General features: G+C 36.1%; 1 protein-coding gene across 2 annotated transcripts in view; it reads right to left on the bottom strand.

The window, feature by feature from the left end:
- Positions 1 to 12,376, bottom strand: part of LOC134561954 (TBC1 domain family member 23) — a 31,875-nt gene continuing 19,499 nt past the window's right edge. The window contains exons 13-19 of one of the 2 annotated variants that reach the window (XM_063419343.1): positions 11,638 to 11,744; positions 11,027 to 11,169; positions 9,576 to 9,620; positions 6,576 to 6,664; positions 3,701 to 3,836; positions 2,994 to 3,188; positions 1 to 1,831 (exon numbers count right to left, since the gene is read on the bottom strand). In XM_063419343.1, coding sequence (XP_063275413.1) covers positions 1,750 to 1,831; positions 2,994 to 3,188; positions 3,701 to 3,836; positions 6,576 to 6,664; positions 9,576 to 9,620; positions 11,027 to 11,169; positions 11,638 to 11,744 — 797 coding nt within the window. In that variant the 3' untranslated portion in view covers positions 1 to 1,749. The remainder of the gene's footprint in view (positions 1,832 to 2,993; positions 3,189 to 3,700; positions 3,837 to 6,575; positions 6,665 to 9,575; positions 9,621 to 11,026; positions 11,170 to 11,637; positions 11,745 to 12,376) is intronic. The other variant, XM_063419344.1, reaches the window with a different exon arrangement.

Below are 12,376 nucleotides of genomic sequence, written 5' to 3'. Positions count from 1 at the left end.
TTTAGGAAAAACTTTTAATTGATTCAGAGAATTTACACAGTATGCAACTAAATGCCTTCTGACAGAACAAGTTATGTTCAAATTGTACTGGTTTATTTACAACTGTAGTTTATAAACAGTAGCACAAACATCTTTACATGAAAAAGTCTTGTTGCTGAAGTAGGCACAGAGTCAGAGACTCTTGAGGATATTTTCAGAAGGGATTAGGAAGAGGAAAATGTAATACAACAGCTGCTGGGCAAAACTATAAATACATGAGCATTGGCCCAGGTGCAATTTCATGCAAATATTTTCAACAGTTCAAGTTCTATTGATGTTTACTCAGATAGTAAGAAAAAAAAAAAGTTATTAGTTCCAGAATTAAGGTGCCCTAGCTTGATTCCTAGTAAAATAACTTAGAATAAATGTTTTTTATAAAGGTCAGTTTAACTTATTTTACCTTCTGATGAAGTACCAAATCATAGACTTTGATTCAAGTACTCAGAAGATTTCATGCAGCAAAGCTAATCCCCATTATCTTTATTTCACAGTTTTTGGTGATTTCCCATCAGTCTACAAAGATGCTCTGCCTTGTCCATGAGAACATTCCTGTACTGAGTTTTGAACAACAGAACCATTCTTGAACAAATGGAAAGCTTATGATGAACAATCATACAGTTGCCATCTCCCAAATATTTACTAATATAGAAGTTCTTACTCAAAATAATAGAAATAAATGCTTGGATCAATGAAGGCAACTGGTTAAGAATACATTTATCACAGGTATTTACATTTACATTTAGCACTGGAATTTCTTCCCTGGTTTTGTGTGCATTCATCTTCTTGCTGAACACACCTTTGGTCAGTGTGTACTCACTTTTGTGCTGAACTGAAGGGTTTTAAACATCTATGTTTCTTAGACATTTTGTTTCTGAGGAGCAAGGCAACTTGTTTTCAACTGTCATATTCTATCATGAAACATGCATTTCAATGCACACACTCATCTTTACAAGGGAAACACCCTCAACCTATGAAATGTAAAATTCTGCATAATTTTAAAAAATCACAACCCTGTAGAAAAAACTACAGTTAATTTCAGTATTTAAAAATAATCCTCACCACGAATTCCAGTTATTTAGCCTAGTAGCTGGTAAGACTTTAAAAAACCCTTAATTTTACAAATTGCTTGTATTTTTTCCATTTATCTGCAGCCCAAACTGGGCTTAACCGTTTTTAATGTGAAAAGAATGTTTTTAAGATTTGTATCTGCTGTGCTCAAAACCCTAAATTTTTTAATTAGCCTCTGATACTACCTGGTAGGCAAAATCAAATTTCTAGACTGTAGGCAATGGAGACATTTTATTTGCAAGGGATAATAGTTTAAAAACCAATGTGTTTTCAACTGCTTCTCTGTATCTCACAGTCCTTCACTGCTTGAACACACTTAACGTGAACCCAGCTGCATCTGCTCTTGCAAAGATACAGATCGCTCCCATTAAGGCTGCATTAACATGAAACAAACTGACCTTTATAATAAACACTTCTCCAAAACAAACAAACAAAAAATTATAATTAAAAAATACTAAACAAAAATCCTGTTCAGAAATGGATAATAATTTACCCTATCTTAAGCCTGCTACTCAGGCACTCCCACCAGCAAACCGAAAACTCTTAAGTTAGTATTCAGCTGGGAAACAGTCAGCTTGAGTCCACATACAGTATCTTGGCTGCTTCTTCTTTATAAACTGGTCTCTACAAAGTCTTTAGTTATTAACTCTCCAAGGCATCCAATACTTTCATGATCTGTTGTTTTATGGCTTTGGTAGCATCACCTGCATTTGGAATCAAATACCTTCAAAAAAATAGAAAAAGCCATCATTAATTCACTATAAAATTTTTGAGTATAAATTCCATAATTCTTTTCATTCTTCCTCTCTCTAGGAGGAAGTGAAGAGGGGAATATATTAAAATGGAAAAATACTAAGAAAATAATGTTTAATTCCTGATTATATGATGCTATGAAACTTTCTCTCTGTGAACTTAGAACTGTTGAGGAGTACTTCACTGGCCATCTTGGAAAGAAGAATTGACAATGGGATTCAAGATCTCTACAAACAGCACTGTCTGACTGAAGCACAGCAGTCCTTGCTTGGTTTATGGTTTGTGGTATTTTGTTATTTTGTGGTTTTTGTTCTTTTAATTCCTACAGATAGCTCTAGATCAATCTGCTGCGGTCCACAGTGAGGTGATGAAGTAATTCAACAAGCAGTAAAGATTTTCTGCAAAACTTTAATTTCTCTTTGTTGATCCACTACAAACCTAAGCAGCCAACAGGCACAGAACATTCCCAGTTAGGTAGGAAACTCATCTCCCCTCTCTTGTGAAAACAGAGCACCCACTGCACACAGTTCGCTCCAAGGAGGAGGATGAGAAAACCCCAGCTGGGATCAGCAACCTTCTTAGAACAGTGCCAAGAAAGGGCAGGATACACCAGTGGGAAAAAGCCTGAGACACTGCTCCATCTGACCCCTTGCCCCTCTTAAGCATGCAAATACAGAGCACTGCAACATGTAACTTCCAGGAATCAGGTTTCAGGGAATCATGGTTTTGAGTTCAGGCCTCTGGACTCCTTGCACAATGTGCAGAGAATGAAAGTCAGAGGTCAAAAAAAAAACCAATTCCACAGAAGAATGACCATACTCTTAAATCCCACTCTTCCCAAATCCATATTTTTGCTGCAGAGAACTGTCCACTTTATTTTTATTTAAGACCTATTACAAAAAGAAAACACACACACACATCCCATCCCCAACAACTGTAGCTGCAGTAGTTGCAGTTCCTTTCTTCTGGGCCTCACTAGCACTTATCATTTTGCTGGCAAATCTTTTTTCCTAGGTCATATCTGAATTATGTATTCCTAAATAAAACCTATTATTTTGAACTCAATTCTGGGAATTACAGCACACCCCTGATCTCCAGTGTACAGTATCCTGGATATCATTACCTCTGCTTACCTTTCAACTGCCAGGACTTCTATGCCTGAAGTATTGCTATTTCCATACTTAAAGGTGATCAGTTCTGGGTGTTTCTTCTTGGATGTGATTTTGACTACAGAGTTGAGTGCCTGTCGAGACTGTATGTAAGCCAGTCCCTTTCGTGATGGAATCTCCCTCAAACAGTACATGTGAGTTGCTGTTACTAGGAGATGACTTGAAGGAAAAGAAAAACACAAGTTACTTTTGTTAACAAATTAAATATCAGCTATTTAGAAAGTTAAACTACATGGAGAGAGCTATATAATACAGCTACTAAATCTAAAAAACAGTTTTAATACTTTCATATTACCTAATTAAGAAATCTCTATAAAATACTTGAGATTTTCCTTGAGGACTATAGCATGGCCATTTCTGAAAACAAGGATGGTATCACCCCCAGCATTACTTGTGCACAGAGCATGGAAAGTACCTCCAGCTCCTCTCTCCCCTTCAATTTTTCTTACTATCTTGTTCTTCAAAGCAAAACTTTACACCAGGTTTTATGCACAATTACTATTCTATAACACTGCAAATACAAGAATGCAAATACAGTAATACTTTGTTCTAGGTTGTTTCATACTTTAATTTCCTAGTTTAACATAAAGGATAAATTAAGTGACCAAAACATTTTTTTGAATGTATATCAAGATGGATGTTTTCATTGAACTTAGGATTAATTTTAGTACCTGGGAAACATATGTCCATTTTCTTTTACTTCATTACATGGAAAGTTGTACTTCACATCAGGTTTATTAATCCACGTTTGGATGTTGACGACCTCTTTTCGATCATCGTCCGACATTGAGGAGCTATCAATTTCATCTGTTTTGAAAGAAGGAGGTAAAAATGTTAAAAAAAAAAAAAAAGAAGTATTTTCACACCCATCAGCCAACTTTTTGATTCACTTGAACCCCCTGTAGCTACACTAGTTCAAAGCAAGTGGACCTAACCATACAGAATTATTGAGAGGGAAGAAAGAAAAAGGCATATCTGGTATTTCTCTCTTAATTTTCTCTCAACAAACAAGTGCTTTTAGGTCAGGGGATATCTTAGGCTGATCTGATTTCTCCATTCAATAAAGTTTCATGGATTTCTTTCATATGGACTTGTCCAGACTTTCCTTGAAGCCATATAAACCCTTTGCATTTAAAGCACCAATATCTTTTGGCAAGGAGTACCAAAACCAAGCCAACTACAGTCCAGGAGAGTCTCTTCTTGTGGCTTCTAGTTTCTTTTACAAGGAGAAATGAACACCTGTTGATCCCTTTCATGGCCAGACATTATTTTTGTGGATCACTTTTCCTCCCTAAAAATGCCTCTTTCACATAACAAAACTTCTAACATTCAGCTGTGCCTCTTGTGAAAGTAATATCACATCGTTCCTCACCCTTCTTACTCCTCTCTGAACCTTCTCCTGTTCAAACATTGTTTCTCACATCACGGGCAGAAAACACACGATATTTAATGTGTGGGTGAATCATGGATTTCTGAGCATTTGATTTGCTTTTCTGACACCTAAGGACTGCTTACTTATTATAAGTAAGCCAAAAACATCTACCCCAACCAGATCTGAAAGCAGAAGTGGTTGGATTTTTTTTAAATGACTTTCTTGCATTAAATTCATACTGAATTTCATGTACCATTTTATTACCTAGTCATCAGATTAGCAAAAGACTCAGTCTGTCCTTGCTATCTCAAATAACCTTGGATCATTAGCAAAAATTCTTGTCTTTGGCTTCACATTCATTTTTCAGGACATTTGAGAACATATTCCAACCCCATATTTTCAGCAAAGACCTCTGTGAAACACTCAAAACTCCTGCATGTATTATTACTTAGTTGCCAAATACTGTTTTGATGTCTAAAGATGGTGATTATGTTTACATAGTAATTTTGGTGCTACATTAGAAGAATTTAGGCAATCTAGTTATCTAATAAAATCAACTGTATTAACTCCATACAAATTACTCCCAGAAATAACTCAGGACAGCTCTTTAAAGAGCCTTTTTCAAAGTCAGTTCCCTGCACTTGTTAAACTATTTACTTCTATGCAATTCAGAATTTGAAACACACTTTGGAAAGCATTTTCACTGAAAAATACATTATGGAATTGAAGCAAATGGAACAATAATCCACCCTCATGTCACAGAATGGCTGAGGACAGAAGGGATCTCTGGAGGTCACCTGGCCCAACCCCCCTGCTCAGGCAGATATACCTAGAGCAGGCTGCAGTAATTACAGCTGACTGCAATTACTTACTACAGAAAAAAACCAAACACTACAACTTCACAAAACCAATTATACACAAACAGATTCACTTCTTTCATTCTTCTGTATCAAAATTATATATATTTCATTTCATATATATTTCAAAGTTGGCTTTGCTTACTCAAATTGCTCTGATTCTGCTTACTTACCAAGTGTAATAGTGCTTTTAAAAGCAAGTATTAAATACAACTCCACAAACAACCATTACTGAAAACGTGTTCTAGACAATCTGCTTTTCTGAAACTACACAGACTTTGCCAGACACTATTATGGATGCTCAAAGAACTGTGCAACTAATTACATGGCATTTGGAGAAAAATCTTGTTAGCATTAAAGCTTCCACCTGATAATTTCACTTTGTTCCTTCAAAATTTTTATTGCAAATAATGTTCAAGTGTTTGTCATCCATGTTATTTAAGTCTGTGACTCTCATTTATCTTCCTGAATTGTTTCTTTTGCACGTCAAAGATTCTCAGACTAGTTACTTGTTTCTCCCACAGAAGCCAAATATGCCTTTTGGCACAGAAGAGTTATTTGTGAGATGATGACTGGGAGTGGGCTAAAACTACCAGAGCAAAACCAGGGCAGCAGTAGGGCTGCACCATTCCAATGTTAGAACTGCTCTCAAAAACCCTCCAAACAAACCTTTTTGAAATGTGTGGTACTCCAGTTTTGCCTGTAGAATTTCAACTACAGAAAAAAAAATTCAGTAAAAATTGCACTTTTTTTCTACAGCAATCTGCATGCATATCAAGAGATGAATTCATTAGTAATAGATTCAGTGCTGAAGAGCAGAGTCTGAAACACTGGAGAGGTGTGCACACATCAGCCATTTGAAGTCTAGCTCCAACTATATTTCAGAAATTCAGATCATTACACTAACTGACAACACTAGACATTTAACCTGAGATACATCAGCCAAACTAGGTTTTTTACATTTTGCTTACTGTTGTGAGTAATAAAGGCACAATTGCCAGTTTCCATGTACAAGATCAGTGTAGAAAAAGATCTTTACCACAGAAATAACGAGTGAGACAAAAGATCCACTATATCTGCTTATTTCAATTTCTTCCTGTTGGCTGTTTGGTGCCTATCACAAATTATTTTTTATTTAATCTGCTACTATGTATTTGAAGAGGGCTGGTCCTAGGCATCACCATAACACACATGAACAACAATAATAGACAAGTATCATACTGCAAGACAAAGAGTTAAGAGACACTCTTTGATTTTGTCCAACTTAATAATTTTGTCTAAATAAGATAATCTAAGTAAGAGGAAAATCTACTGTACCAGTATCATATTCTTCCTCATCTCCGATGCTGAATACTGGCTTCACACCACGGTAGGGTTTTCCCACTCTGTCACTGCTGCTGACGTGTCTGTTGGGAGAGGGCAGGGGACAGGAGAAGAACAGTAACTTTCAAACTGATGGGCTGAGCTCCACAGTGACATACTAGCAAAATGTAAACACAGCTGTGTGACACACAAGGACAAGAGACTGTCATGAAGCTGCCTGCAAGGAAAGCGGGAGTGACCCATCGAGCAACTTGGTTAGTGAAAGCACACAGCTCAGTTGCTTTGTGAGGCTGACTGTTGGAATAAAGAAAGTAAAAAGAAATGCTGTTTTGTTTTAAACACCCCCCAACTTCTGCTCAGCTTCTCAAATGGCAGCATACATTAGAGACCTGAAAACTGACAACATGCTAAGTTTCTAGCACGAAACTAAAACATATCTGGACAGTCAGGGCATGTCTGGCAGTTAGATTTTTCTAGTTAATTCCTCAAAAGATAACAAAATGCCTTAAGAATTACACAGTGGGGTTATTACAAACCATCCACTGTAGTCTAAGCCCTGACTTCCTGGTTATTTCTCCCAGCTTGAGTCAAATCTTGAAATATTTGCTCAAACAATTCCTACTGCTACAATCCCAGCACCATTGTGATATTGATGTCAAAAATCACATTCAAATTGTTTCTACAGATCATATCAAATGACACAAACACAACAACTGAGTCTTAATGTGAAGAATGTTGTGATTACATGGTCACAGCTGAATTAAAAGTTCTTGCCCCTTGAAAAATATGACAAAATATGAGAAAAAACCCGTAAGTTCAGAAAGCAACAATACAGGCAATTTGTGAAAAACCCAAACAGTTCATAATTTTAGCCTTTAGAAGTGAGAACGCTTAGCAGTTTTAAAGAACTCAAAACAAGACCAAAAACCTTGCCTTTCCCTTTCCTCTAGTTCAATAACCTCCTTCCCCACACTGTTTATGTTTCCTACCAACTCTAGGCCTTGGTCCCTGTTTTAAGTACATGCACAACTCCAGTTTAAATGCTACTGTAGAACCAAGCTGGACAGGGAACAGGTTTAGTAACAGGTAAATTAATGTTACTACTTATGGATATCTGAAGGTAGAATTGAAAGTTAGAAAAGAAAACATTTTCTATGGGTAAAATTTACTAATATAAACAAAATAAGGAAAAGCTAAAAAAACCAACCAAACAGAAATGTGGTCTACAATGGCACAAAAATAAACATACAATAACATGCTCATTAGTGTTAAAAACAATAAGCATCAATGACACTGACAATTCAAGAGGGCAGTGCTTCCATATGGAGGCTTCTGTAAATATGTTTTAGTAATGCATAACCAATTGAGTAAGAAGCAGCACATTTAATCAATGTCAAATTGAATTATACCCACGATCTAAGAGCAGATCTCACTGATGTTATCAAGTGAAGTTAGTCAGGACCAGAGAGTAATAAGAGAGTAAAAAGCTACTTTATAAAAGCCTGGTAACATCTGAATCTAGAAATTGATTCCTTTTAACCCGTTTACATGGAAGGCCATCATTACATGGTTACAAATTGAATGCAATGTCCTTTGGTGGCAAACCTGCCAAAGGGAACATCCTTGTGATAAACACAAAGTAGACCTAATTGAATGGATACAGAAAAAATGCCATTCTAGGTTTTTAAGAACCGTAATTTTAAGAAAATACTCTAGGGATATACAGTGTGAGCTAATTTATTATTGCACCTACCCAATGAAAGAAGATGCGCAATAGGAATGAAAGGAATAAGCAAAATAACCAAAGTAAAACCTCAATATATCAAGACTTCTTGGTTACAAATACAGATTCACGCATCTCTGAGTTATCAAAAAGTTACTATATACTTAATGTGGTATTTTAACATCTTACTATATTTTAGGAACAGATCAACAAAATGTGGAGTACAATCCCCATGATCTTTAGTATTTCTAAATTAACAAAACGTACTGTGTGCTACTGGGCCATTCCCATTGTTCTTTTACAGAATACTGGTTAGCACTAATAGTGATTTTGCTCACACAAACAACACCTTTCTGTGATGCTTTTGGGTGATTCCCAGCTCAAATTATGTGTGAACTACTTGAACGAAAAATTAGTCAAAAATCCTTGAAAACCCACTTTTAGAATTTTCAATAATTCATCCAGCATTAATCTTCATACATTGCAGTGTAAGACAGTCAAAAGCTACAGAGCTCAAAGTATAGCCAAAGTTCCAAAGAGATTATGCATGAGCTGCTCTTCAATTATCACAAGGAATTTTATAAAAACTCAATTTACAGTTTTTTATTTCTGAAATAATTATAAGACACTGTATGTGAGGCAAATGTGAAGGGCCTCCACATTTGCATGAAATGCAGTAGTTATGTGAACAAGATGAGGTAAATTGCAAAGCATATTTACTTATAATATTTCTTTTCCCAGTAATGAGCATGTCTGTTTCTTTCAGTGTGTTCTATCACTGTGTGATAAGAAGCATAAAGATTTGAGACTTCCAGACAGAATTTCCATATGGGTTCCCTGTCATATCTAAGTACTGATAATTTTTTATGAGAAGTTTACTTTTCATATTTATAGTCTCTCTTGTTAAAACCTTAAGCCGTAATTTGTTCAGCAATTGCTTCTGATGTCTTCTACTAGTACAGGTTATTAATAAAATGTATATAGAAAATGACAGATTAAAAAAAATTCATAAAAAGCAATAGTAAGGAGACAACAGAAATAACAAAGCAGAAACTATGAGAAGAAAGCACTGCCAATACATTCTTTTTCTTCCTTTAGTCTCTTGACCAGTGCTTGTAAAAAGCAATAGTTTAAATATAATTCAAAAAATTAAATTAATACCAAAATACTCAAGCAATCTTGTCAGTGTAACCAATGCTTACAAACATTGTGATGCCATGCTAAATACAAGAAAGGTGGTTTTAGTCAGACTGCTTAATTATCAAGCTTACCGCTCCATGCTTGCTCTGTCTGGCCAGGAAATATTGAAAGGTATTCTACAGTACATTGGGGCAGAGGACAGAACAAAAGAATTAAAAAAATGTAAAGGAAAAACCTAGATAAATAGCTGAAATTCTCTACATTGGCAATGTATCTTCTTCAAGGAGGATGCTTGTAAATAAAACCAAGGCTTCATGAAAGCTGGACACAAGGTAGAAAAATATTTGCAAAAAAAATCTATAAAAAGATGCATTTCCTATGCTCCCTCTGGCTTCCATGTAAGCATTACTTGATTTCACAGCATGGCTGGGGGTGGAAGGGAGCCCAAAGACCGTCATGTTCCACACCCTGCCCTGCACAGGGACACCTCACACCAGAGCACTCTGCTTAAAGCTCCATCCAGCCTGGCCTCGAGCACTGCCAGGGATGGGGCAGCCACAGCCAGGGCAACCTGTGCCAGCGCCTCACCACCCTCACTGTCAAGAATTTCATCCTAATAGCTAAGCTACATCTATTCTCTTCCACTTTAAATCTCCACGTTCATTTGGTTTATTTCTTCACACAGTAAAAGCTACTATCAAATGCTATTGAAGAATTTTTCCACTAATTGTGAAATAAAAGTAATAATAATAATTTAGAAAAACATTTTCCAGCACAACAAGAAGGAATGATCTGAGGTATAAGACTATTAAAAACTTCTCTCCATTTGATATTTTAAATGCTGCTATCAAGCAAATGCTAGGTCTCTTGAGATTCCTGAATACCAGTGTCCTGGTGTTCAACATACCAATCCAAAGACTGGAATTTAAAGTACTACAGCAAGAGTTTCATTTAAAGCTGTGACAGATGAAAGCTGCTATTCCTGTATTTAGTTAAAACAAGTATTTGGAATGATGACTTCCAAATTTGAAAGTGTTCTGCAATCTACTTGTACATTCTCATTCCTTGCTGTACCTGAAGACACAAAAACCAAACAGGGTGGATTCTGAGTTTGAAAAGCTTTACAAAAGGACTTGAAAAAAGGCAAGATCTTTAAAAGAAATAAACTCAATTTGGCAAGATGCAGCACTGAAAGAAACCAAACCAAACCCAACCAACCAAAAAAACTTATTCAGAATGTTGCTGTCATTATTTCATTAGCGTCAGGATGGGGAGGAACTGAAATCATTGTTCACTTTTAGAATGAACACAAAAATTACACATTATAAGAAGTGAAGTTAAATGACAAATACTAGATTAACATTCAAGGCAACAGGAACCCACACTGGCCCTGCAATAAGTACCAAGGAGCACAGTATGCTCCCTGGGTCACGATAAAATTGTGAGGAGGGCTCGGGCAGAAAATCAAAAAACTGAATATGGAAGATCCCTTTTTCCTAATTTGCCCAGTCTTCTCTCTCAGCCACATGAAACAGGAAGTCACTTCTCCCAGGTAATGCACAGTGAGATATAAATGACACACCTGTCCACTGGAGTAGATGTATTTTCAATAAAACTGATAACTTTCTCTTTCACATTCACAGATTTAGTCTTCAAAGCAACCGTCATTTTATTTACCAGGGACTTCACTCCTTTCCCATCACCTGAACCGTTAGGAGAATCACCCTGTAAAAGTAACACCTCTCAGGATTAATCACATAAAAGTATGTTATTACATCTCAATGAATTTATTAAAAAGAAAACAGACTACAAAACAGCAATTTACTTTTTGGTACTCAGTAGAACCTTAATTACACAACTGTGTATTTCTTTAGAGTTCTATCGAATAACAGCTATTACATGTGACTGAGGAAAATATCATCCAATAAAGCAAGCTTGACAAACCACATTACCGAGCACTCTGCTATGGATATCTAGACAAAGGAGTCCTATTAGTGATACATTGCATCTAAATTAAAAGCTTAATTCTACACATTAATATATCAGCTGTGATCACAGTTTGAAATTAAACACACAAGCGAAAACAGTCATGACTTGCAATAACGCATTTCACAGAACAGAATGAGGAATGTGAAGAAAAAAATCAGTACCTAGGGCTCCCATCCCACTGTAACACACTGAAATTTCACTTACATCAACAGAGCTGATGCTATTTCTTGAGCCTGAGGTACTAGCAATCCAGTGGCCATATCCGTTTTCTGGTCCTTCCACATTGATATCTGCTAAGTGCTGTTGGAGGGCTGTTAAAAGGCCATCAAAAACACTCAGAATTACACTGGACTTAGTCTGTTGATGAAAATATTGTATACACCCAAGACTAAGCAGTAACAATTTTTTCCCTTCAATTCAATAAAATAGATAAATTCAGCAATCACTATAATAATCCCTGGCTTTTCTTTCACTAGTACAAAGTCATTAAGATAATCTATTTAACTACCTGATACACTAATTATTTTTGTAAACATTTAGAATACAGCAGCAATTAAAATTAAATCACTGCTTTGACCTTGAAGGCAACTCTTGCAACACCACAGGTATTGATTAAAAATGCCTCTATTGTCATACTGTAGCACAGATATCTCCACTGTTGTAGAGCCTGATTATTTCCAGCAACATCAACTGCAGAATCACGAACTCCTGATTTAAGAAATTGTAACAACAGTAAATAGTAATTATGAAGTTACATCTTCATATGAATCTACAATCCACAGTGGCTAAAACATCAAGAATGACAAGTTGGAAGAGGGAATTTCCCTAATTCCTGCATTGATTTTTCACCACTCAGAAATTTGGGTAAGCCCCAAGAGTTAACCACAACTGTGTAAGTCCACAGTGTTTACTTACACAAAACAAAAACCTGACAAATGAGACC

This window comes from Prinia subflava, chromosome 25 (assembly GCF_021018805.1).
Source record: "Prinia subflava isolate CZ2003 ecotype Zambia chromosome 25, Cam_Psub_1.2, whole genome shotgun sequence".
Classification (NCBI taxonomy): domain Eukaryota; kingdom Metazoa; phylum Chordata; class Aves; order Passeriformes; family Cisticolidae; genus Prinia; species Prinia subflava.
The sequence above is the reverse complement of the archived record's forward strand: the minus strand, read 5'-3'. Positions and strand labels throughout refer to the sequence as shown.